The sequence below is a fragment of the Panthera leo genome, chromosome B4 (genome assembly GCF_018350215.1).
Source record: "Panthera leo isolate Ple1 chromosome B4, P.leo_Ple1_pat1.1, whole genome shotgun sequence".
NCBI lineage: Eukaryota > Metazoa > Chordata > Mammalia > Carnivora > Felidae > Panthera > Panthera leo.
In genome coordinates, this window is record NC_056685.1 from 80413878 (window position 1) to 80440327 (window position 26450).

Consider the following 26450-nt stretch of genomic DNA (forward strand, 5'->3'; position numbering starts at 1 on the left):
GAGATGGGGTCAAAGCCGAAGGCTCCTTTGGCCTGGGGTCTCCTATCCAGTTTTAACCAAGAGCCCTGAATTTTGGGTTTATAGAACATCTGTCCAGCTGCTAGGAAGCTGGATGCTTTCACCATTATGTAATGACCCTCATGTCATTTTTTTATTGGTCTCAACTGGAGGGTCAGAACAATGAGTCTGGGGCTTTTAATCTCCAAGACACTTCAATTTTCCTAACCTAATCTTCTCAAGGAACTTCCCTTCCAATTCTTTCCTAAACTCCAGAATCTCTCACCACCTTCCTCTGTCATTTTGGCAAGAATTTATGCCTCATCTCAAGAATTTATGCCTGGCAAGAATTTATGAGAAAGACCTATAATAGAACTTTCCATCTAGGTTGGGTGATGTTTTTGGTGGAGTTGTGAGTGTGTCTTTGTATTGGAGGGGAGGGTGGGTAACTAAGGGCAGTGGGCAGGTGGAAACTTTCTGTACCAGGAAAAAGTGAAGGAAGGAAGGATGGAGATTATTTTATCTGCCCCCAGCTGTGAACACACTTCCAGTTTTTTCTGGGCCAGGGCAGCACCTGGCCTGCATTGCTGTGGGTGGATCACCCTGTTGATCTTCCAAGTGCATTTTTTTTTTTTTTTTTATGTCCTGGGGGTAGGATAATAGACATCAGAGGTGGCTCCTGAGTTGGAAAAACTCAGTCATTCATCTGTCTTTCCTTATTCACACACAGAACACTTCACTTCTGACACTTCTTGTTCCCAGTGCGTGTGAGTTTTCTCCCATCAAGCAACTCTGGTCAACTGGGTGTCCTACAATCCAACTCAGCTCTGACAGTACCTGGAGGTTGCATCAGCTCCCACAGGGAAAGGGCTCAGTCTCACAAGACTGTCCTCCTTCAGATGCCAATTGCAAGTCTAGGTTGTCACCTGTTCTTCTGACTGATCGGCTATAAATCATATAAATCAGAGCTTCCCATGACCCTTCCCTTGAGTTCAATTAACTTGCTTCGGCTCAGGGAAATGCTTGTTTACCAGTTTATCAGTTTATTAAAAGATATGATAGAGGATACAGTTGAACAGGCAGACAATGAAATACCCAGGGCAAGGTCCAGGAGGGTCCTGAGAGCAGGTGTTTCTATCCCAGTGGAACTGGGTGATGTCACCCTCCTGGTGTGTGGATGTGTTCACCGACCTGGATGCTCTTAGAACCTCACTGTAGAGGGATTTTATGGGGACTTTATCACATGGGGCATGATCAATCATTGACTCTGTTTCCAGCCCCTCTCCCCTCTCCAGTGAAGTAGGGGTGGGGCTGAAAATTCCAAGCTTCTAATGATGGCTTGGTCCTTCTGGCAGCCAGCCTCCATCCAGGAGCCTCCAAGAGCGCACCGGAGTCACCTCATTAGAACAAAAGATGCTCCTGTCACTCTTATCACTTAGGAACTTACAAGAGTCTTAGGATCCCCATCGCTGGGATGTGTCAAAGTCCAGATACTAGAACAGGGATGATTCCAATGTGCTTATCCCTTAGGAAATTACAAGGATTTTGAAGCTTTGTGCCAGGTTTGGGGGAACAGAGACCAATACATATATTTTCTATTATCTCATAGCTTCCTTCCTGCCTTCCTTCCTATCTCCCTTTGAATGGGCAATCTTCCTTCCGTTTGTAAGACCAAGAGAGATTTTTATTTTCCCATTCTCTTCTTTCTCCATTTGGTCCCATATGCCTTTATAGTGAAAACTGCCCAGGGTTGTGTGTGTGTGTGTGGGGGGGGGTGGGGGTGGGGTAATTTGGCACATATTAGGTAGATGAGTGTGACATATAGTAGACACTGGGTGGTTGTGTGGTGGTGGGTAAATGGGTAGACCCCATCCACCCTGAGGTGAAGCTGAAGTCTTGGCAAATGGGGATGTAGAGGAAGGAAGGTGGAGAGAAGATGAGAGGGCACAGGATGGGACCCTGGGAGCATAGAGTGCATGGTCAGAAAATGTGCCAGGAAGGAAATGGGGGGCTTGGAGAACCAGTAGAGTGCAGCACGTTGGGAGGTCAGTGCGGGGAAACTTTCTAGGAGGGGTAATCGTGTCCAGTTCTGCAGAGACCATGAAGAGAGGAGTAGGGACCAGAAATAGCCACTGGGCTTGTTGCTGTCAGTGATGTTGGGGGGAGCAGTTGCTGGAGGGTGTGAAAATGTAGATTGCAGGGGGTGAGGGGTGCAGGGGGTGAGGGAGCAGGGAGGCAGTGTGGATGAAGAGGAGGGGCAGCTTGAGGGGAGTCAAGACCTCACAGAGGATATTTTGGGACGTGGAGACTTGAACAGGTTGTAAGCTGAGGAGGGGAGGTTTAAAATTAGAGCGATGGGGTAACTCAGGAAGAATCCTAGCGGAGTGGGGGCCTCCGCCTTCCCTCCTGGCCCGACAAAGCCACCACAGAGCCAGACTGGGATGCAACGCTTTAATAAGGGACGTGGGGAGCTGAGAGATGGTGGTCAGGGCAAGGAGGGTTTGGGTGCCGTAGACACCAGCTTTGGCCGGGACTGGGCCTTATTATCATTAGGGCCTTATGACTTCATAGGCATGAGGGAGTAGGTTTTTTCAGATAGCTCATGGTTTCTTTTACTGTTTTGTCCACATTCTTCCCGATTTTATGGCCGAGCTTGGCCAGTTTTCCCTCTGAGGTGGTTGCTGGGGAACATTGGGAGAGAAATGGCAAAGTAAGGTTAGTCCCCTCACGCCTCCCCCACACTCCTCAGTGCTGGCACAATCAGTGGATCCTCCAAATCTCATTTACCTTTAATTTTTGTTCCCCTTCAGCTTCCTTTCTCTTTCCATCCCCAACTTTCTCCCCCAAGGCAGTGTCCCGCCACCGCGTTTTTCTGTTTAATGCCTCCCTCCCGGCTTCTTCCCCTTGGCCCTGGCTCCTACCAGCCCTGGGAGTGAGTTCTGTAGTCTCTTCTGACTGAGAGGCAGCATTTCTGATACTGTCCTCCTGGGGGATGGGGTGAAGCAGCTCGGGCCTTTGACGCTTTGGTCTCCTGGTAGATTTGGTCATATCATCCTCTTCAAAAACCAGCTCTTCTCTGGAGATGAGAGATTCCTCAGAAAGGTTTTCAATGGAGACATGGTCCTTTTCAGATATCAGCTGAGCAGCTGGGACCAAGGAGATGAAATGAGGGGCAGAGAAAGAGCTCATGGTAAGCAACAGCCAGCCAGCTCTCTGCCATATCCCTTAACATGCAGAGAGTGTCAGGGTTGAGCCATTGCTCAGTCAGTGTAGACCAGAATTGAGATCCAATACCCGCACCCAAATCTATGAGCACCTAAGGGCACACCCCTGATTTTGAATGGTGTTAAATAGGGATTCCATTTCTAGCACATTCACCTTCCCAATGAAAAGAGATTAACTATGCAAACACCCGATCCATTGTCTGGTGCATAGGAGGGGTTCAATAAACACTGGCTCTTTTTTTCTGAGTTCTGGGTATTGCTTGAGTCTTCCTTCTCCGATAAATTGGGGGAAGCTAGCCTGAGACTGAATTGTGTTTATGGATAATCTACAAAGCAGGGTCCTGCGATATTCATGACTTTGAGGCGGTGGAGGAGCCTGGGACGGAGGAGCCCCTCCAGCATCCTCCCCTCAGGGTGAGCTGAAACTCCCTACCTGCTAGCATTTGGGTATGAGATATAGTCATCTTCAATGACTACCCAGCATGAAGTGCTGTTCAAATTGTTCCCGGCCCCCAGATCTTAGCCAATTAGTGCAGCAGGAAGGATTAAGGTCCAGCGCCAGGAGGGATGGTCTCTGCTCCACTTCTTCCTCAGGTGGAGAATTCATCATTTACTGGACCATCTTTCACTACCACCAACTCCCTCTAAAGGATGCCAACATGAGACTTACGGGCATTTATGCATTGAGACTGCAAGTGGATCTCATCTTCTGGCTCTGAAAAATAAGGGGTTAGAGTTTCCGGAGGTCTTAAGACATTTGACATGTGAGATGCTTGTATGCACCCACTCCCCACCCAGCATTTCCACCTTCCTTATCCTGTTCTCTGTCTTAGCACTTCTTTTTGTTTTTTTTTTTAAATTTTTTTAATGTTTATTCATTATTGAGAGATAGAGAGAAACTGAGCATGAGCAGGGGAGGGGCAGAGAGAGGGGGAGACACAGAATCTGAAGTGGGCTCCAGGCTCTGAGCTGTCAGCACAGAGCCCGACGCGGGGCTCGAACTCACCAACTGTGAGATCATGACCTGAGCCGAAGTCGGACGTCCAACCAACTGAGCCACCCAGGCGCCCCTGTCTTAGCACTTCTAACACACTTACATAATTTGTTTAATATGCCAATTATCTGTTTCTTTCTCCTAGAATGACATCTCAATGATGACTGAGGTCTCTGTGTTTTGTTAGTGTATCTCAAGTGCCTAGAGCTGTGTGTCTGGCATAGAGTAGGTGCTCAATAAATAGTCGTTAAATGAATGTGTGTATATGTCTTGCCCTCATTGTTACAGAGGGAGGCAGGGGGGCCCAGAGGAGGTCAGTGGCTTTGGCGTGTCCAGCACCCTCAGAGGCTGGAATCTTATCTGAATCTCTGTTAACCCATAGTCCACCTTGATTTGGGTCCAGTTGGCTCCTCTGGCCCCAGCGCTAGGATTTCTAGGGTGCAGGATTCCTGGTATCATGAGTCCTAGTCCCCTGCCTTCACACCTCAGCCATCCCGGGTGTGCACTTTTGGTTATGCGTTCTCCACACGGTGCATTACAAGGATTAAGGAGGGGTCTTCCTAGTGCTGACGACTCTCCAGCGGACAGCTCAGTGACCTCTGGGGAACAAAGAGGAGTGTAGCAGAAGCCAGACTCACCATTAAGGATGGCGAGAGAGGTGGAGGCTCAGGTGGCCAGCAGCAGGATGGTAAAGAATCTCATGGTGAACCTGTAGCCAGATCCGTCTTCCCTGGGGAGGCTGTTTAGTGTTGCAGAGGCAGTAGTCCGGCAGAGGCTTTGTTTATCTTGGGGTGGGAAAGGGCTCTGGGGAACCTGGTTCCGGATTGGATCTGGGGGCATTCCAGGTTTCCCCTCCCAAGTTCCCTTTTCTGAATACATTTGTTTTTAGGAAATGGAGCTTCTGGGAAACCAGTTAACAGGAAAGTAAGACCTCCAGCATTTCCCTGGCGTGGGCCATGCCAAAGGTGTGTCAGCCCCAGGCTCCACCTCGGGAAGTCCTTGGAATAACTAAGTGGGTGTGAGTTTCTCTCCTTCATGGTACTCATTATTGGTGTAATTTTATTTTTATTTGTGTGATCAGTTAATATCTCTGTGCCCCAGGAGGACAGAACTTCCGTGATGGGTGGTGGAACTATGTTTTGCTTGCCACTCTTTTCCCAGAACCTAGAAGGAGCTGGTACATAGTAGGCACCCAGAATATATCAGGAGGGTGAATGAATAAAGGCAGGTAGGCTGCAGATAAAACTCTGTCAGTTCAGGAATGAAGGAGCGCGGCCGTTATAGGAATTCTGATTACATGCCAGGTACTGTGCAGTTTGTTCATATGGGATATTTTACTTAATTCATCATGGTTGTGAGGTATGTGTTACTCATCAAGCAGGAAAAGCGATATTCACAAAGGTGAGGTCACATATCTGGGTGGATTTGAACCCATGTGAGTCTAACTCCAAACTATGCCTGCTACAGGTAAGGTCTGGTGGCTCCAGAGGTGGGTGAGATGAAGCAGTGAGATGCCCAAAGAGCCACATGAGAGGCAGTGGGGGACGCACCCAGGACTTGGGCCTGGCTCTGGGCCTAGGGCTGAACTCATTGATCTCCTGTGCCTCCCTCAGGTTGGAATTTTTGAAAAGTTTTTATTTAAGTTCCGGTTAGTTAACATACGGCGTCATATTAGTTTCAGGTGTATAGTGTAGTGATTCAACACTTCCGTACGTCATCCTGTGCTCATCACAAGTGTCCCCCTTAATCCCCATCACCTATTTCACTCATTTCCCCCCCCCCCCCCCCCACCTCTGGTAACCATCAGTTTGTTTGTTCTCTATTGTTAAGAGTTTGTTTCTTGGTTGGCCTCTCCCCCACCTCTCTTTTTCCCCCCTTTGCCTGCTTGTTTTCTTTCTTAAATTCCACATATGAGTGAAATTATATGGTATTTGTCTTTCTCTGACTTATTTTGCTCAGCCTAATACTCTCGCCCCATCCATGTTGTTGCAAATGGCAAGGTTTTATTTTTTCATGGAGTAATATTCCATTGTGTGTGTATTATATATATATGTATATATATATACACATTTATATTATATATTTATATTTATATTATATATAATATATATAATATATATAAAACACATTTATATTATATATACACACATATATATTATATATATGTATATATATATACACATATATATGTTCCACAATTTGGTTATTGTAGATAATGCTGCTATAAACATCGGGGTGCATGTATCCCATTGAATTGGTATTTTTGCATTCTTTGGGTAAATACTAGGTTGGAATTTTTGATAATCTCTCTGGGACATGTTTTGGGATCATCTCCAGGAAGGAGGGGGTCGGCTGTAGGCACCTCCGGTCTTCAGCAGGGGGCGTGGCTTGCTGGGGGCGTGGCTTACACCCTGAGGGTAAGGTCCCACCTGCAGGCCCCAAGAGAACTGTGGACTCTGTGGGCCAAGGTGCGAGGTGAAGCCTTCTTACCCGCCCCCCCATCCCCCCTGGCAGCAGCGGGAGGGAAGAGCCTGGGGGCTGGGGTCAGCCTCCAATCGCTCTAGCCCTGCTGTCTCCTTGGGCAAGTCTTCGAAGTAAAGGAAGTTTGTCTTGGGCTGCCTCCCATCTCCCCTTCCTCCACAATTGCCCCTTTCTGCGGCAGCCTCCCCTCCCATCGCCTGGGGCACGTAGGAACAGGGTGGGGACAGATGGAGGAGGCATTCACAGCGAATCCTTAAGGGTACCGTTTCCGTCCTGCAGGCTTATTTTCCAATGCCCCCAATAATCCACAAGTTTAGCCCTCCATCGTTTGCAGACTAGGCTATTTCAGTGGTTTCTCACTGGCTTCCGGCCTCCAGTCTGTCTCCACTGCTGTCCACCCTCCATGCTAATGCTAATGCCTGATGTGCAGGCCAAGGCTCTACTCAAAAGTCTTTAAGGACCACCCATTACCCCTAAGATAAAGCCCAGTCTCCTTGACCATGTGATCAGGGCTTTCCACGTTTCTGACCTCATCACTGGCCCCCAGGTGCTACTTCCTGCTCGATAAAATGTTGTATGTGTTCATGCTGTTCCTCTCTCAGAAATGCTCTTTCCTTTCCATCTGTCTGCTGTGTTCCGACATCACAATCCACACCAGGTGTCATTCCCTCCCTGGAGTGACCCCAGTCTTCTCACCATCGCGCCTCCCTCAGTTAGTCACCTCCCCTCTGCCGCCCTGCGATGCACTGTTCCTGTCTCCGTCTTTTCACGTTTCCACTCCGCCACTATTTACTGAGTGCCTGCCAGGTTGTAGGTGCTTGGAGATAAAATGGTGAGCAAAATCACCTGGCCCTGACCTTCTGGTTTTACTGTCTAGCATCTATCATATTCTCTCGTAATTCTCAGTTCAGATCTATTGCTCCTGCTGGTTAATTGCCATTTTGAGGACAAGAGCCACAGTTTATTTATCTCTGTGTTCCAATTTGGTTAGCACAGATCTTAACACTAGCTAAGTGCTCTAGTCTAATGATTTGAATGAGTCAATTTGCGAGTTCAAAGCTGGCCCCTGGGGGATATGTTTCCTTTTAGTGGGGAGAGAGGGACCTCTGAGAGGCCTTTTTCAACAATTAAGTATTTCAAAAGAATATATTGAACGTCTGCCATATGCCAGACATGAAATGGGTACTGGAGGTTCAACACTGAGCAAAACAGACCTGGTCCCTGCTCTCCCAGGTGGGATTGCCAGATAAAATGCAAGCCATGCAGTTAACGTATGATTTTTCAGATAAGCAGGGAATAATTGTTTTAGCCTAAAAAATATTGCATGGCACATACTTATAGTAAAACTTTGCTTACTTAACTGGGTGTTCTATATTTTATTTGGTAAACATGGCGATCCTGCCTTAGGGCTCCCCACCAGCCTCCAGCCTCGACCATCTGTCCCTCCAAGAGCCCAGCTTCGTCCTGCTCTCAGTTAAGGATTCTGGAGCAGGGCAAAGATGGATGGGAGAGCTGACTGTGTGCCGTGCGTGTAGCTTCGTTCTGAGAAAAGAGGTCACAATGGTTCTCTGCACATAGGTTCCAGACTTTGGTCAGATGATCCTGTTACTCTGGCCACTCCTGTTTGGTGAGGGAGTCAGGGTCTTATCTAGAGGTAATCACCAACAGGCTGGGCAGAAGGAAGACCAGTGGCTTCTGAGGAGGCCTGGGTAAGAGATCTGTCCATTTCTTTTTTTAAAATTAAATTAATTTTATTAAAAAATTTTTAATGATTTATTTATTTTTGAGGGAGGGAGAGAGAGAGAGAGAGCAAGCAGGGGAGGGGCAGAGGGGGAGACACAGAATCCAAAGCAGGCTCCAGGCTCTGAGCTGTCAGCACAGAGCCCCCAGAGGTACCCCAAGACTTGTCCATTTCTGACCCTCCACACTGGATGGTTCCAACCCAGGTCAATGAGATCCCTCTCAGTGAATTTTGAATGTGAGACAGAGAGAAGGAAAACTCACCCGCTCCCTTCCTCTCCATTTAGCAGGTCTGGGATGTAGTGTGGGAATTTGCATTTTGAAACCAGTGTCCAGGGCCTCCTGGATGGTTCAGCCGGTTAAGCGTCCGACTTCGGCTCAGGTCATGATCTCACAATTCTGTGAGTTCGAGCCCAGCGTCGGGCTCTCTGCTGTCAGCGCAGATCCTGCTTCGGATCCTCTGTCTCCCTCTCTCTCTCTGCCCCTCCCCCGCTCGTATGCACGTGCTCTCTCTTTCTCTCAAAAATAAATAAACATTTGATGGGGGCACCTGGGTGGCTCAGTCCGTTGAGAGTCCCGACTTCGGCTCAGGTCATGATCTCACAGCTCATGAGTTTGAGCCCCATGGCAGGCTCTGTGCTGACAGCTGGGAGCCTGTAGCCTGCTTCAGATTCTGTGCCTCCCTCTCTCTCTGCCCCAACCCACTCGCATTCTGTCTTTGTCTCTCTCAAAAATAAACATCAAAAAAAATTTTTTTTTAAATAAATAAACATTTGAAAAAAATTTTTTAAAAAATAAATAAAACCAGTGTCCAGAGAAATTCTAATGCAGGGGTGTTGAGGAATACACTCCCTTCAGCAATAGGGTGGCTTTTAAACAAAAGCTCAAACTCTTTTTTCTGGTAAGGATTTTGGGAGGGAGAAAGTCTATTGTTTTGCGTGTGTGTGTGTGTGAGAGAGAGAGAGAGAGAGAGAGAGAGAGAGATTACTATGGTGGTTGCTGGCTGGAATGTTGGAGGTTGGAGAGAAGGAGGAGGAGACTAACATTCTGTGAGCGTCTGATCTGGAGCCAGACGCACGATGATTTTAATTCTCACACTGATCCATAGGGTGGTATTGATGGCAGATTGGAAAACTGAGGCTCAGAAAGGTGAAGTAAATTTAGCAAGGGGATATAGATGTCACCTGACATGACTGGGATTTGAATCCAGATCTGTTTGGCTCTGATTTCCATGCTCTTCTCACCATGGCTCACCGCCCCCACGAAGCATCGCGAGTGTTGACTCCACAGTGCGGCAACCATAAACCCTTGCTTTTCCAGGGGGGATCCATTTTACATATTCTGTGCTGTTTCTTCCAGACCCATTGACTACCCTGGGAAATCAATGTTTCTGCCTCAAATCACTTCCCAGACTGCCTGTCATCCCCGGGGAGCAGGGAGTTGCTCAGAGGGTAACAGAGCCAGAGGGAGGTGAAACAGGAAAGGGTTCAGGAGAGAGTCAACAGTTCAGTGCAGAAAGATCGCACTTCCAGGGGACTCTGGAGCATCCAGGGAGGGAGAGCAGCTTCTGTCTTGCTTCTCAGTCGGGCTCCAGCAGCTCTTCCTGAGTCCGTTGTTCCCTTCTTCAGGGTCCATTGCTTGCAAGTTCACTCCAGCCATACCCAGTTTCTCTGCCGGAAGGTCTGGGCCAAACTTGACTCTGCCTGGGCAGTCTGTGGAAAACACTCTCCATCTTGGAGATGGGGCCTTGAGAATGTTGCCCACGTGCACTGGCTGCTCTGTGGCCCCTAGAAGGCCTGGCGTGCTGCACTGGGGGTCTGCGAGAGCTGATGGAGAGGCTACCCTGAAAGCTGCAGTTTACTAGGGTGCCTCTTGAGCACCCACTCACCCACCCCTGGGGCCCTGGGCATGCTTTCCCCCTCTCCTCTGAAAGCCCTACCAACCACCCCTCAAACTACACACATAATATCCGATACGCCATTGACGCCTTATTACTGTCTAATTCACAGGCCCCATTTAAATGTGGCCAGTTGTCTCGATAATGTCCTTTATGACAAAAGGACCCAATCCAAGATTACGCATAGAATGCTGTTGACACAGTTCCTCAGTCTTTCCTTGATTTTCATGGCTTTTCCTCTTCTGCAGATGAGGGGCCAATTGTGGAGCATGTCCCCCACTTCGGGTTCATCTGATGTTTCCCCATTATTAGAGGCAGGTTCTGCATTTTTGGCAAGAGTATCAGCAAGCCATACTATATTCTTTATATTATATTCTATCAGGTGGTTCGTAATTTTGATTTGTCCCATTTTTGCGATGTTAACTTTGATCGATCGATCACTGATTAACCAGACGTCTGCCAGTTTTCTCCAGTGTGAAGTTACTCTTTTCCTTCTTTGTAATTAATATATATATATTTTGTTGCAAAGTAATTTGAGGCTATGTAAATATCCTGTTCCTCGTCAAACTTTTACCAATTAGTTTTAGCACTCATTGATGCTTTCTGGCTGAATTACTTAGGCTGAATTACTTATTCCTGCGATGGTTGCCAAATAGTGATTTTCTAGGTCAATCATTCCCTCTACATTCATTAGCTGTCATTCTGCTGTAAGGCAAATCTTTCTCACTTCCCCATTTATTTATTCATTTATTTATATCATTATGGGCTCATAACTTCCTATTTAGTCAATGAATTATAATTTTGTTACTACCATTGGTTTTCATTATTATAATAATCTTTTATAATACTTTTCTTCTCCATTGACCATGGTTAGTCTGAAACAAGTTGGCCATAGCGGGAGTAAGCTAGCCTTTTGGTTAGCTTGTGTATTCTCTTGTCATGTCTCCATCATTCTTTGAGCAGTTTTTCCTTTCTGGCACAGCAAGGCATTCCAGACTCATCGTGTATTTTCTCTGCACCAGCCCTGCCTGGTAGCAGCCATTTCTGCAAGGAACTCTGCTCTCTTAATGGTATTTAGAAACAAAGATTCGGGCTCTCGGTGTGCTCATTGTTCTTGAGATGTCGCCACTTCCAGGCCCTTCCAAGGTCAAAACTAGGGAATATATGAATGTATGTACATATACACATGTGTGTGTATGTATGTGTATTTGTACAAATAAATAACACATGCACATTTACATCTAGATGTATTTCTGCATCTATTTACATATACTGAAAACCATGAGTTCTCATTGTTATGCCCAATTTCAGTCTGGCACCATAGAATTCAGGCCTGCTCACCCTGCAACACATAGACCCCCCACCTCCCCTGCCTGCTTGGGCTCTGATACCCCACGAGAGGCCACCACCTTTCCCCTTGTCCCTGCTTTCCCTGGGCAGATACCCTCCTCATGGCTCTACACTTCCAACACCCTGCTCCGGCTTTCCAGCGATGTACCACCACCCCCCCCATCCTTCCCGCCCCTGCAGACACCTACCTTGCTGGGTTCTGCCTACTGGCTTTTGTACAGGATTATTCAGGGAGGAAGTCAGGAATGCAAGTATAAGATGCGTGTTTGAATGCAGTTGAGAGGACGACAAAATGAAGCGGCTACTTTCTTATTGATATATCCTTTAATTCACTGTTTATAGTGTAGTTTTGCTTTGCGATCCCATCTGAGAATCTTTTGCTTTTAATGCATGAATTTGTGCTATTTTAATTTATTCATATAAATGACACGTGTTTGATACTTGTTTTATCTTTTTCATGCTGTCCTTCCGCTTTACAATTTTTTATCATTTATATTTGGCTACATGACCTATTATTTTTTCTCTTTTATGTGTATTTCTTCTGATAATATAAAAGATTCAGTTTGTTTATAGTCTTAGTGATTATCTTTATAACCATAACTTCAAATGATGTACTCAATGCTGTATCACTTAGATTGATTCCCTCCACCAGCAATGATTAAAACAGTGTACTTCTACTTCCTGCTCTCCTCTTTACCGTCTGATTTTCATGGATAATAGGACTAGTGTTACTTTTTCTAGTGATTTCCTTTATGCTTACAATTTTTAAAAAAAAAAAATTTTTTTTAAACGTTTATTTATTTTTGAGACAGAGAGAGAGAGGGAGACACAGAATCAGAAGCAGGCTCCAGCCTCTGAGCCATCAGCCCAGAGCCCGACGCGGGGCTCGAACTCGCGGACCGCGAGATCGTGACCTGAGCTGAAGTCGGATGCTTAACCGACTGAGCCCCCCAGGCGCCCCTACAATTTTTTTTTTAATGTTTATTTATGTTTGAGACAGAGAGAGACAGTGCGCGTGAGGGAGGGGCAGAGAGAGAGGGAGACACAGAATCTAAAACAGGCTCCAGGCTCCAGAACCCGACGTGGGGCTCGAACCCACGAACGGTGAGATCATGACCTGAGCCCAAGTCGGATGGATGCTCAACTGGCTGAGCCACCCAGATGCCCCGATTTCTTTTATACTTTAGTTACTTGCTTTTGCAGGTTAAAAATAGTTTTTGATACTCTAACTATAAAAGTTGCACGTGTCACCTGATTTATATTAACTCCTGCTTGCTGTTCCATCCCAGCCGTCCCCATGCTGATCTTTGGTTACGTTCTCATAGTTTATAACACTTACTCTGCTCTGTAACCATAATTCCTGCAGCGACTTGAGCTTTTTTCTTTTATTTTTTTTATTAAAAAAAATTTTTTTAACATTTATTTATTTTTGAGACAGAGAGAGACAGAGCATGAACCGGGGAGGGTCCGAGAGAGGGAGACACAGAATCTGAAACAGGCTCCAGGCTCTGAGCTGTCAGCACAGAGCCCGACGCGGGGCTCGAACTCACAGACCGTGAGATCATGACCTGAGCCGAAGTCGGCTTCTTGACCAACTGAGCCACCCAGGCACCCCTGAGCTTTTTCTCTTGCACTGAAATGGATTTAGCACTCACACCCAATCCTTTTACCTCATTTTCTGGAGGCTGGTTGGAGTTTATGTCTAATAGTGTTTTTGAAAAGGGTTCACAGGAATGAAATGCCCTGAATTTGGCATCCTGGAAATACGTGTCTGTTGCCTTTAGTCTCGTAAAATAGTTTGATTTAGTACAAAGTGTTTGGGCCTCATTTTTCTTCTTCCAGAGGACTTTGTAGGGATTTCTTCACTGTCTTTTGGTGGTGTAGTCTGGAGGCGACCTGAATATATTTTTTTCCCCCTCAGCAAATGTGTTGGTAGTTTTGCCTGAATGCCCAAATATCCTTCATCTTTGAAGCTACTGAACTTTATTGGGCCAGTTCTCAGCATTAGTCTTTTTGAATCGTTCACTGGTGTCAAGTATATTGAGGGAGTTGTGCAACCAACCTCCAGAACTCTGTCGTCTTGCAAAACTGAAACTCTATACTCACTAAACAGGGTTCCTGGTTTCCCCCTACCCCCCCCCCCCCCCCCACCGCCCCCCGCCCACCCAGCCAGATTTCGATTTTCTTCTATTTTTAAGGAACACTGTCTTCAATTATGTTTTTCTTTTCTAGGTGTTCTCTTTTTCAGGAGCAGGAAGTATACGTGTGGCAGATCTGGTTACAGACGAGGTGTTCTTGGTTTTAGTCCTCTGAGCATATCGTGTCCCTTGGAGAAGCGTGTTGTCAGCTCTGCCCATGAGTGTCATAATGGGACGCTGAGTCAGCATCCTCCCTCCATTTGGTTCCAGTTTCAGGGGACTTGGCAGGAGTTCTTCATAGAAAGTGTTATTTGGGGTTGTAAGTGCTTTCTATTTTCACCCCAAGTGGAATTTACATATCTGTGCGAATTGTTTTTGTTGTGATCAGTTCAACTGGTTTCAGAGATAAGAAGTTGGTAGATTTGTCTTTACTCCTCCTCTTTATATTGGAATTATGTTACTGTTTTTTCCCCTTAATTTTTATGCAATTTATTTAGAATATAATCTATATCTGAACATTAAACATCCATAATCCCAGAAAGCAGGAAAACAAGCCAGAAAGAAGCCAATTTTAATTAAGCAATTATTATTTTTTGGTCATTTCCTGAAATTTGCGGGGGGGGGGGGGCGGGAGGGAGGTAAAGAGCTGCGGTTAGACTTCCATGTGTTAGCGCGTGCGTACCTTGAGGGGTTTGCTGGTAGATACCACACGGCCCGCCCCCACCTCCCAACCAGAGTAAGTGTTGGAGTGGACAGACCCGTACCACCAGGGGGAGCTGTCTGCTCCTTTTTTCTGTGGCCTGCCTGGGTCCTCCAGGGTTGCCATTGCATCCCGGCTGGGGGTTCCTCCGAAATGGTATCTGGGGAAGCTCTTCCCCTTCATCAGGCTTTGTCCCCATTGCGGTGCCTCCAAAGGCACCTGTGTTTGGATGTGCGGTGGCTGAAGTTTTTCTCCTTTGAGGCTAGAGGACCTGGGGCGCGTCAGGGTGCTAGAAGGCAAATAGCCCAGGAGACTGGGTGGGTATTATCAGTGGGGAAAATGGGACAAGTGTTGTGTGTAGGTATGGGCCTCAGTGGATGGTGCTACATGAATCTCCTTTAAGTACGCAGACCACTCGTTGGGGTGCCTGGGTGGCTCAGTTGGTTCAGTGCCTGACTTCGGCTCAGGTCATAATCTGCGGTCTGTGAGTTCAAGCCCCGCGTCAGGCTCTGTGCTGGCAGCTCAGAGCCTGGAGCCTCCTTCAGATTCTGGCTCCTTCTCTCTCTACCCCCACCCCTCCACTCTCTGTCTCTCTCTCTCTCAAAAATAAAAAAAAATAAAAATACACAGACCACTTGTTAAGCATCTGTTACCTACTGAGCATTAGCGATCTCGCGCAGACTCACTTCCGCCAGCCACCTGCCTGGTGGAGAAGCACAGCATGCCGAAAACACGTTCTGAGAATAGAGAGGTGTAGTGTAACCCCCCTGATGGTTTTCTCATGGTTTTCTCTTTCTCATAATGCAAGCGCCCGACCTAAGCTTTGATTGGCACAGCATCCACTTCCAAGAGGGTTATGACTAGATAAAGACTAGATGAAGTCAGCCACATGACTGGATAAAAAGCCAGGCTGCCTTCTTTCGCTCAAGCTCCTCTGGTTTAGAGGTCTTGGTTGGTTTCGATAACTAACCCTTTGGGCTGCTTGTTTTTCCTCTTTTAGCACTTAAAAAAATTTTTTTTTAATGTTTATTCATTTTTGAGAGAGAGAGAGACAGAGCATGAGCAGGGGAGGGGCAGAGAGAGAGGGAGACACAGAATCAGAAACAGGCTCCGGACTCTGAGCTGTCAGCACAGAGCCCGATACGGGGCTTGAACCCGCAAACTGTGAGATCATGACCTGAGCTGAAATCAGACACCCAACTGACTGAGCCACCCAGGTGCCTTAACTTTAAATTCCTGCTTTTATGTTTTAAATTCATCAATAAAGAGTGAGCCTATGAAACCCTTGACCCCAGTAAAAGCGGAAACCCAGGCCTGTGTGCTCTCTGTTTCTGCCCACGACCTTCCTGTGTGGTGCCAGGTGCGCTATGTCATTTAAGGGCTTATAAGTAATGACCTTTTCTTCCCCCCAAAGTTTCACAATGGTTACTGCCGAAGGGCATCTTGCAATCATAAGAAAAACCACGAAGGCCACCACATTGGTTATTGATAGGCTGAGACCAGCACAAAACCACAGTATGGAGACATTAATTTCACAGGATGAAAATGGAGAGGAGGGTGGAAGTGGTGATTTATTTAACTTTCAGCTAATGTTTATCGAGTGTCTGCTATGTTCCGGAAACTGTTTCAGGCACTGGGGATGCCTCAGTGAAAAGAATAGAAACCCTTGCCCTCATGGTGCTTACATTCTAGTGAAGAAAACAAAGAAAACAGACAAGTAACTTATATAGTATATTAGATAGTGAGAAATGCTACAAAGTGAATAAGTTCTAGAGATCTGCGTTACAACATGGTGCCTATAATTAACAATACAGTGTCATGGCTTAAAAATTTGTTAAGAGGGTTAATCTCATGCTAAGATGCCAAGTGTTCTTAACACACACGTGTGCACACATAGGCACAAGAAATCTTTTGGAGGTGATAGATATGTTTATTACCTTGATTGTGGGAATGGTATCATGGGTATATGCATATGTCCAAACTCACTAAAATGTATACATTGACTACATGCCATTTTTTGTGTATTAAATATATCTCAAAATAGCTGAAAAAAAAAAGAAGTGCTAAGGACAAAAATAAAGCAGGGAATATATGCGGGAAGTGGCAATTAAAATTTTTTTTTAATGTTTATTTATTTTTGAGAGAGAGAGAGAGAGAGAGAGAGAAAGCACAGGTGTGGGAGGGGCAGAGAGAGAGAAGGAGACACAGAATCCAAAGCAGGCTCCAGGCTCTGAGCTGTCAGCACAAAGCCCAACGCGGGGCTCAAACTCACGGACCGCAAGATCATGACCTAAGCCAAAGTCGGACGTTTAACTGACTGAGCCACCCAGATGCCCCTAAAAACATTTTTTTTTTAGAACAAACTATCGGAAAGAGAAATTAAGAAAACAGCTCCATTTATAATAGCATCAAAAAGAATAAAAATAGTTAGAAATACATTTAACAAGGTGGTAAAAGATGTTTACAGTGAAACTCTAGGAGATACATGTCAATATAATGCAACATTATTCAGCCATGACAAAGAAGGAAATCCTGCCATTTATATCAGTGTGGCTAGAACTTGAGGGCATTAGGCTAATTGAAATAAGTCAAACAGAGAAGGGTACATTGTGTATTCACTCACGTAGGATCTAGGAAAACCTGAATTTGTAGAGACAGAGTAGATTGGTGGTTGCCAGGAGCTGGGAAGTGGGGGAAATGGGTGACAGAGGACAAAGGGTATGAAGTTCTGGTGATAACATGAAAGTCAGGAGCATGAAGAGAGGATGCGTTTGGGGATGGGGGTGGGGGTGTGTATTACTTTCCTAGGGCTTCCATAATAAAGTCAAATGGATGACTTTGAATGGCAAATTTATTGTAGGGCCATACTCTCTCTGAAACTGGTAGGGGAGAATCCTTTCTTGCCTCTTCTAGCTTCTGGTGTTTGCCGGCAATTCTTGGCGTTCCTGGTCTTACCAGTGCATCACTGCAGTCCCTGACTCCATGTCGCATGGTCATCTACCCTTGATGTGTCTTCACATCATAGGTGACTCTATGTCCAACTTTCTCTCTTCTTTTTTTTTTTTATTTAAAAAAAAAATTTTTTTTTTAAATGTTTATTTTTGAGACAGAGAGAGACAGAGCATGAACGGGGGAGGGTCAGAGAGAGAGGGAGACACAGAATCTGAAACAGGCTCCAGGCTCTGAGCAGTCAGCACAGAGCCCGACGCGGGGCTTGAACTCACGGACCGCGAGATCGTGACCTGAGCCGAAGTCGGCCGCTTAACTGACTGAGCCACCCAGGTGTCCCCAACTTTCTCTCTTCTTATAAGGACAGTAGTCATATCGGATTATGGGCCCACCATAGTCCAGTATGACCTTCGCTAATTTATATCCGCAATGATTCAATTTCCAAATAAGGTTAAAACTTCCACAAATCTTTTTGGGGGACACAACTGAACACATAAAAGGGTGGCAGTCTACTTGAGTGTGAAGTGCCCTATTTACCCAGTGTTGATTATAACCGGCACTCAGGGGGGACCTGCTACTGGAGGTCTCTCTGTGCTTCGTAGGCAGTGCTCTCAGAAATGGAGAATGTGTCGTCATGGTGGGAGGAGGGAGGAAGGAGATGAATTTCTTCACCCCATTTAAAACAGGGTCTATGTCGGGGTGCCTGGGTGGCTCAGTCGGTTAAGCATCTGAGTTCAGCTCAGGTCATGATCTCATGGTTTGTGAGTTCAAGCCCCACATAGGACTCTGTGCTGACAGTGTGGAGCCTTCCTGGGATTCGCTCTCTCCCTCCCTCTCTCTCTGCCCCTGCCCCCCTCTCAAAATAAATAAATACATAAAAAATAAATAAAACAGGGTCTAGGTCGAATGCTCTCACTCCCAGGATAGAGGGGGTGGGTGTTAGGTGGGGTGGAGGAAGGACCATCTAGAATCAAGGACTCTGGGAGTGTTAGAAAGCACACCCTGCCACACACCAGGCTTGGGAAGAGGGTTGGCAGGAGAGCGTTGTCCTGTCTTCCTCCACAGTCATGAATATTCTTCCCCTGCTCACCTGTGTGCAGAGTGTGAAGTGCGATCCCAGACTGTGGTGGAGGGAAACGGGGTACGCTAATCACATGGATTGTTGCAGTGGGTTAATAGGCCTTTTAGTCAAGTGCCAGCTCTCACTGCAGCAGCTCATTATTTTACTGATCTGGTCTAATTAGCCATTGCCCTTCACTTGGGCCCAGTGTAGAAAGGGTGAATGGAAGGCAGGAGGGATGCATTTTTAATAAGGGCACCAGAAAATGGCTTTAATAGAGTGACTCGGGCTTTGACTATTTTCAGGATGACAAATCCTGGTTCTTTGGAGGTTGATTTAATTTTTGGAAATGCTCAAATGTCATGAGGCACTCTATGTGAGCTATTAGACCAGAACTGGAGAGGCATTTGCACTAGAAGGAGGCCCAGCACATGTGGCTGGTGGCTCAGTGCAAATGAAAGGGTTTGTTAGGGGTTGTGTCCTCAAGGAAGGCGTGACAGGCCCAAGGGCCTGGGTCAGGACACCCAGGGTCTCTTGGCGTTCCAGCGGATGGCTTTGCTCCCCACCTCCTCCCGGGCCCGCCCCACAGAGCACAGGCACACAGCATGTTGGATGCTTCAGTTTAATCGTTCTGGGCTGCAAGCATGTTTAAGGCTTTGAGTCCAGGGGCCCTGTTCTTTTCAAATTCTTAGATTCAACTTAGAAGAAAGGAACTGGGAACGAATTTCTTCAGTTTTTCTGCTAATTCAACTCCACCTAGAAGAAAGCAGAGGTGAGAATGAGGCTCACAGGCCCCAGGCCCCAGCTCCACCCTGTCCATCCTCCTCAACTCCCTCTTCTGCTTTGCAACCTCACCCAGCCCCTGGACAGCTTTGCGTGGGAGTCAGAGGGATGGAAGGTGGATTCGCCAGAGCCTCAGGGACCCGCCCGCTCCTTCCCCATCTGGGCAGGCTCCGCAGTGGGAAGGCTGGCGCTGAGACCCAGGGGCAATCTGGCATCAGGCAACCCTGTGGTTTGAGTGTGTGTGAGAAATTGGGGACATTTGAAGACAACAGGAGGGAAGATTCAGTGGGGAGGGGCTGTGGCAGTTCCAGGTCTCTGGGCAAGGGGGTCCTGACCCACCTCCTGCCCCTGGATGATGAGTGGTGAGTATTCCTGTTCCCACAAGGCTCTGCCTTGGGATATACTCACGTTCATAAAGTTTTCCTTCACGCAGTTTTTTTCTTGCTTCTTGAAAGCCATGTTCTGCTACCAAGCTACCTTTGCTCACCAGGAATTCTAATTTTGGAGCAGAAGAATCACATTAGCAGAAAAGTCCCATCATTTCGAGAAAACTCCCCCTTCCCCCTCCTGCCCCTCACCAGACATTGTTCCTATACAAATCCCTAAAGTGAAGAAGTTTTGCTGAGGGGCCCAGCTTCTTCTCTTAGGAAGGCGGGTGGGCCAGGAAAGAAACCATGGAGGGTGCAGGCAGCAAAACCTATCGCGGAAGCTGCGTGAGTGGGTACAGTGTGAGCCCCTACTTGCGACTTTACGGTCAGGGGAATGAGTATGTCTGCTTCTCCCTGGACTCGTCTCTGTGGGAGGAAGTGTCATGGAGGCCTGCCACCAGAGATTCCTCTGGGTTGTCATCTGGCGTAGAGACAGAGACTTACTCAGTGGGTTTAGTCCTTCTTTACTTGTGGTGGCGCTGTTTGGCTCCTGGGGTGTCTCTTGGGGTGAAACAGTTTCCGCTGGAGATGTAGTCACTTCAGGTTCAGCTGCAAACACGCCAATTTGTTGATTTTAGCAAAGTCAAATGGTTTTTAGTTTTGGAACGAGTGGCAGAGCCCAGGATACCTAGTATGTGCTGGGGGCCAGGCTACGGAGATGATACGATTTCTACACACAAGTGCCTGTGAGGGACTGAACGTTTATGTCCCCCTCCAAATTCATATATTGAAATCCTACCCCTCAGTATGATGGTCTTAGGAGGTGGGGCCTATGATGTAATTAGGTTATGAGGGTGGAGCTCTTATGAATGGGATTAATGTCTTTATAAAAGAGACCCCAGGGCTCTTTCTGCCATGTGAGGATGTGGTGAAAACTCAGCAGTCTGTAATCTGGAAGAGGGTCCTTACTAGAACCTGATCATGCTGGCCCCTTGATCTTGGATTTCCAGCCTCCAGAACTGTGGGAAATAAATGTCTCTTGTTTAAGCCATCCAGTCTGTGGAGATTTGCTGTGCAGCCCAGATGGACTAAGACAGTGCCTCTTTGATGGCAGGGTTGGAGGGCAGGGTTGCATGCTTCTAATGGGCAGGGTTGGGGAGGTATTTGGGCTAGGATATGGGGGGAATCAAGGAGCTAGTCAGAGCGACGCTGGGTCTTGAAAGCAGGATTTTGGCAGGGAGGATATTCTAAAGGGGCTTCCTTGGGGGCAGGAAGTCGTCAACCTCTATCAGTCAGCCAGAGTTCTGGGGAAGGTGTGTATAGGATAGGAATGGAGAATGCAAACAAGTTCAATTTAGTTGATGTGGGCTGTACATGAAGGAGAAGCATGGAAAACCAGGATGCAAATGGAGTCTGAAGCTGGATATCGGGCAACTTGCTAAGGAGTTGGGAGTTACAGGAAGGGTGTGTAGGTGAAGGTATTAATACCGCATGGGTATAATTTCCCTTATCACTCAACCTCATCTTTTTCTCCCTTTTATCCGTAACAAACCCTTTCCCCATTCTTCCTACTGATCTTGCCTGCCTGGGTTGTCCCATTTCATCCTTAGCCTTGTTGCACCCCCATCCATGCTCCTCTTGTTACCACCAAGAGCAGGACCCACCCCCACCCCCCATTCCTCTTCCAGCCTCCACCCACATCCCTGGCTGTTAGACCCTCCCCTTGAGCACAGGGACAGGAGGGACAGAAGGACTCACTGGCCACAGTCCCCGGAGTAGCCTCGGTGGGATCAGAAGAGGCATCTTCTGCAGTGGAAGAAAGAGGTGACAGTAAGGACTGAACCCGACCCATCTGAGCCATCCTACCTCCCATTCTGTATCCTCAGCTCTAAGGAGAGTTCATGGACACAGGGAGACACATTTCCCTATTGGTGAAATGTGCCCTTCTGCCTCATCAGTAGACCCACCAAGCACTCTGTCTGGTGTTTAACCCCTCCTACAGTTGTTTGAAGCAGGTTCTCCCGGGAGAAGTGTAATATGCTCTGAAAACTGCCCTCCTCCAGATTGCCTCTGGCCTGTGAGGGTGCCGTGAGATTCGCGCCAGGGAATTGGCTGTGGTTGGAGGCGCTCAGGGTCCTCTGTGGCTGAGGGGGACAGTGCAGGGGCCATGCGGCCATGCATGAGTGATTTCTGGGATTGGACTCCAGCCCTCCTTGTCTCTGTTCTTTCAACACAATGTTTATGCAAAGTGCTCTGCTAAGTGGAGGGGGTTCAGTGCTGAAGAAGGTGGAAAGACCCTGCCCTGACCCAGCTTACATTCCATGACATAATTATTGAGTCACTGTGTGACGGTGCTAGAGGGGTAAGTGCAGAGTGGTGTGATAACAGCAAGCAGGGTCTAATTTTTCCTACATGTTCATGGAAGGCTTTTTTGAGGAATTGATATCTGAACTGAGATTTGACAGATGAGAAAGCATTGGCCAGGTGACATTTTGGATTGGCTGGAGGAGAGTGACAAGGAGTGGAAAAGAATTCCAGGCAGAAAGAAGAGCAAGAAGGAAGGCCCCAGTGTTCGAGGAGCAGCAGGGTTGTCCTGGCACGAATAGCGCTTTTCTTTCTTTTTTTTTTTGCTCTTCTCAGGAAGAGGCATCCAGAGACACAAGGCCATGGGCAGGGCCCATTGCTTGGCAAATGGACCATGGGCTAGATTTCAGCCCCCTCCATCCCCTGCCTGGCACCCCTGTGCAGGGGACAACCTGCACCTCTATGTGGTGGCCCAGAAGGCCTACAGAGGGCCAGGGTGGCTGGAGCATAGTGGATAAAGTGGATAAAGGAAGGTGTATGAGGGGATGGGCTGGAGAGCAGACAGCGCCAGGGGGTTCCTGGCTCCCTGACCAACGCGGGTAAAGAGCCTATGGGCAGAGAACTGGGGGCAGGAGTCACTTGCAGGAACAGGAGGAGCCAGGACAGCACTGGGAGAGAAAGAGAAAAATGAAGACCAGAGTTAAGGCTTCCCTGGACTGTCAGGGCTCTGGTGGGGTACAGGGGAAGGGCCATACTCACGGGCACAGACCAGGGCCCCAGCCAGAGCTGCCAGGAGGAGGAGAGCTGAGAATCTCATGCTGTGGAGTGAGAAGCAAGTATAACCACAGAATCCTCAGAGGGTCCAGGAATACCAGTGCAGATACTCCTGGGCCCTTTTAAGGATACCGAGGGCCAATGGGAATCAAGTTTGGAGGGGTGTGACTTCCGTGTCCTCCTCCCCTTCTTCCCCAGACTGTCACTTGCTAAGTCAACAAGGGATATCTGGGGCTGGCTAGTAGCTGGCATCCTTTCCCTACTGACTTCCAGCCATCCTTTTCCTCCCCCCTTCCTTCTCCTTCCTACTTGCCCTCTGGCTTCACATCCTTGGGATCTCAGGGACCAGATGCAGAGCAAATTTTGTTTGGGGAGATTCTAGAATGTGTCTGTTGATGGTATTAATAGGACTGGCGTCTCCCCCAGGAGGAGGTTGGGTGTTTGTAAGATCATGTTGTCTACCTTTTGCCTCGATCTGTACAGGACTCCGTGCAGGGGCTTGAAGGTTTCCCCAGACTATGTGAGCTTCCTTCCCCAGGAGGCCACACTCAGAACATCTGGGGACTAAGTTCATGGTTCCTTTCTCCTCTTGAGGGGACGGGTTTGGAGGCATGAATGACTTCTCTGGAGTTGTCTCCTGCTCTTGAAGTTATTATCTAACCCCTAGAAGGAACTCCTAACCCTCAGATGGACCCCTGTCAACCTCTATCATCAGGCCCAACTGATGGGAGCCCCTGTTTCTCAGAGGATCTTCTGATTACAGGACAATGGTGGTTCACTGAAGTTGGAACTTGGTTCTTCCTTCAAGTGGGGAGCTGATCCATGGTGTGAACAACCCAGAGAAGCAGATAATTGTGTTTGACTTGGGATTTCTTCCTTCCTTGAGCTGACATTCAAAAGGCCTGGATCTTGAGTTCTGGCTTTGGCATATACACAGGATGGTACATTGCTATATACTGAAGACCTTAGGGTTTTCATCTGTCGTCTGGGAGTTACAGCTGCTATGTACAAAACTGTGATGGAAATTAAGTGAGATAATACATGGCAAAGCATTTTTTCAACAATAAAATTCTATGCAGATGTGTGGGATACTTGTAGTTTGCAGAAGGCTCATCTTTCTGGGTAGGTTTGGTTCAGGCTGGTGCTGAATGCCAAATAGAATGGGGTGAAGGAGACACAGGAGACGGTTGAAGGGGTGGTGGGTGGAGAATAGGGTTCTGTATACAAGTTTGTGACTCTCATTTGCTTGGTGTTGGCTTTTGCCAGGCCCTGGGTGGTCCTGCAGCTTTCTGCCTCAAGGCTGTTCTGAAGATTGGTGTGGAGAGGGGGTATCAGGAAGTTTATAACATGAGGGTGCTTGGGTGCTTGGGTTCAGAGCATTAGTCTCCTCATAAGATAAAGGAAGAGAAAACTGATGGAGTGGGACATCACAGGCATGAGGGGTGGGTCCTTTGGGGCTATCCTTAATCTAGGTTTCACCCATCCTTAACCTGCAGGTAAGATGACAATGACATTCAGGAGATTGATCTGCTCCAGTCATGTCAAGTAGGAACTGGGTTTAAAGCAACTGCTCACCCACTAACTCCCTGTGTGATTTGATACTTAAGATTTATCTGTCATTTAATGGTGGCCAGTAGGTGAAGAAGAGGGGTGCATTGAATTAATGCAGGGACAAGACTTAGCATTAACTACCCATCTAAGGGTCCAGGCCTGGAAGCCTTGAAGATGGTGGTGGCTTTAACTTGATGGGGAGATCTTGAGGAGCAGGAGAGAGTTTTGACTGCATCAGTGCCCTGGTATGTGTGTGTGTATGTGGGTGTATGTGTGTGTGTCCATGTGTACGTTATAGTAGGAGAGGCTGTGCCTCTAGATCCCAACGGTCTTCATGAGCACATCAAAAAAACCAACAGGAGCAAACCATGATATTTGCACAAGTTTTTCTAAGAGGAAATTAGAACTTTGGCATCAACACTAGAGCTGTCACAGAGCAAGGTCTCTCCAAATGTCACTGCTCAGCCCTTTTCCTCTCCTAATTCTCCTCTTGGCTTCATGAATTAAAGAGGCAGGTATTGACATAAATGTGGGTGAGATGGAAGGTAGGGAACTTAGTTCCATAGAAAATTTTCAGTATTTTATAACAGGGCCCAGGAGAAATGTTACGCCAAATTATAGGGCCTGGGAAAGAATTGGATATGTATCTTAAAGAAGAGAGATGCACCTCATGTATCTGGGTGAAGAGCTGTCTTCTGTGATGTCTTGTCTTTTAAGGTATCTGACCTCCATGATAACTCTGTCAGTTGCCAAGGTGTCTTTTCTTATTTGTTATTCTCCTGGTTATTCTCTATTCATAGTTCTTGGCTTCCTTCCCTGCTTCAGATCTGTTTTCTGACCATCTCTGCACTGGTCTGGAAGGATGACCTTTATGGGGTGCACCACCTGGGCTCTCTTGCCTTCTAACTTCTAGTTGAGTTTGGCCAATGGGAGACACTAGTGGGAAGTCAGAATGGGAAGAGAGGTTAAGGCATTTGTTCTTCCTGTTCTCTCCCTGCTTTGGCAAGTGTGGCAGGTAGATACCTTGGTAGATAGACTTCTAAGATGGCGCCCAGCGATCCCCACTTCCTGGTATCTATGCCGTTGTGTAATACCCATTCTGGATCTAGTGATTCACTTCTGACAAATGGGAAATGGAAAAAGTGATAGGATATCATTTCTGAGATTAGGTTATAAAAGACTATGACTTTTGTCCTGCTTATATGTATAATATCTCTTTCTGAGTCTTCTCAGCTTGCTTGCCTGGATGAAGAGAGCTTCCATAGCATGAGCTGCTCTGTGGAGAGGTCCAGGTGGCAAGGAACTGAGGGCTGCCTTAGTCTGCAGTTCAACAGTTCATGAGAAACTGAATCCTGCCAACAATCATGTGATTGAGTTTGGAAGTGGGTCCTTTTGTAGTTGAGTCTTGAGGTGACTGCAGTTTTGATGATATCTTCATTGTACCTTGTCAGAGATTCTGAGCAGAGGACCCAGCTAGGCTACATCTGGACTCCTGGTTCACAGCAATTGTGAAGTAAGAAATGATGTTATTTGAAGTTGCTAGGTTTTGGAATAATTTGTTATGAAGCCACCGATTATTAATACAGCATGGAGTAACAGTGGATGTGTTCCTCTATGACAATAGCTTGTCTGGTGACACTGGTTCCACAGCTCCATTTCCTAACTGGTGTCAGGGAATGCCATTTCCTCTCCCTTCAGTGTTAGGGATGGTAATGGCTTTCTGCTGCTGTGAGTCCTTACTTGTACCTCTGTAAATAATTTTTTTTTTCCATTAAAACGTCTCTTAAAAAAACTTTCTGATCATGCCATAGGTTTTCTGCCAGGACCCTGAGTGATACGTTCCACCCTGTCTGACCCATGCTGAATGTCTCCTCCTTGTTCCCTTTCTCCTGTGTGTTAAACCCTGTCCTGGGGTTAGAGAGTTAGAAGACACTCTAAAGGAGAAAGTGACCCAGACTCTTGGGGTAGATAGTTCACATATTCAAGACACAGACTTAAGCTGTGTTTATGAGGGGTATCTTACCCTGATTGGTGCAATTCACATGGCTGATCTTCTCTGCCAAGCTCTTATGGGCTGGCCCAAATTGCTACACTCCCCTAATGTCCTTGATCATTCATCTGTTCGTGGGGGAGGTGTGAA

The 26450-nt window shown here is 47.1% G+C and overlaps 2 protein-coding genes across 2 annotated transcripts; both read right to left on the reverse strand.

Moving 5' to 3' along the window:
- Window positions 1-1817: 1817 nt before the first annotated feature.
- On the reverse strand, window positions 1818-15257 carry LOC122224646 (glycosylation-dependent cell adhesion molecule 1-like). The gene is made up of 4 exons (XM_042946770.1): window positions 15208-15257; window positions 3892-3936; window positions 2919-3143; window positions 1818-2678 (listed from the first exon to the last, which is right to left on the reverse strand). Exons 1-4 carry the CDS (start codon window positions 15242-15244, stop codon window positions 2563-2565), a joined length of 423 nt encoding a protein of 140 aa, XP_042802704.1. The 5' UTR covers window positions 15245-15257; the 3' UTR covers window positions 1818-2562.
- A 3967-nt stretch (window positions 15258-19224) lies between these two features.
- LACRT (lacritin) lies at window positions 19225-23070 on the reverse strand. The gene is made up of 5 exons (XM_042946771.1): window positions 22745-23070; window positions 21440-21487; window positions 20186-20290; window positions 19722-19808; window positions 19225-19286 (listed from the first exon to the last, which is right to left on the reverse strand). The coding sequence occupies exons 1-5, from the start codon at window positions 22800-22802 to the stop codon at window positions 19225-19227; spliced, it is 360 nt and encodes a 119-aa protein (XP_042802705.1). The 5' UTR covers window positions 22803-23070.
- Between the last annotated feature and the right edge of the window lie 3380 nt (window positions 23071-26450).

Excerpts from the sequence above, each read along its gene's own strand:
- LOC122224646 (XM_042946770.1), bottom strand. The coding sequence starts at position 15,244 with ATGCTGTGCTTCTCCACCAGGCAGGTGGCTGGCGGAA. Across the intron at positions 3,937-15,207 it reads CAGGCAGGTGGCTGGCGGAA|AGCCAGAAGATGAGATCCAC; the intron begins GTGAGTCTGCGC and ends CTTATTTTTCAG. Across the intron at positions 3,144-3,891 it reads GTCTCAATGCATAAATGCCC|CTGCTCAGCTGATATCTGAA; the intron begins GTAAGTCTCATG and ends CCTTGGTCCCAG.
- LACRT (XM_042946771.1), bottom strand. The coding sequence starts at position 22,802 with ATGAGATTCTCAGCTCTCCTCCTCCTGGCAGCTCTGGCTGGGGCCCTG. Across the intron at positions 21,488-22,744 it reads TGGGGCCCTGGTCTGTGCCC|AAGATGCCTCTTCTGATCCC; the intron begins GTGAGTATGGCC and ends CTTCCACTGCAG. Across the intron at positions 19,287-19,721 it reads TGAAGGAAAACTTTATGAAC|GTGGAGTTGAATTAGCAGAA; the intron begins GTGAGTATATCC and ends GCTTTCTTCTAG.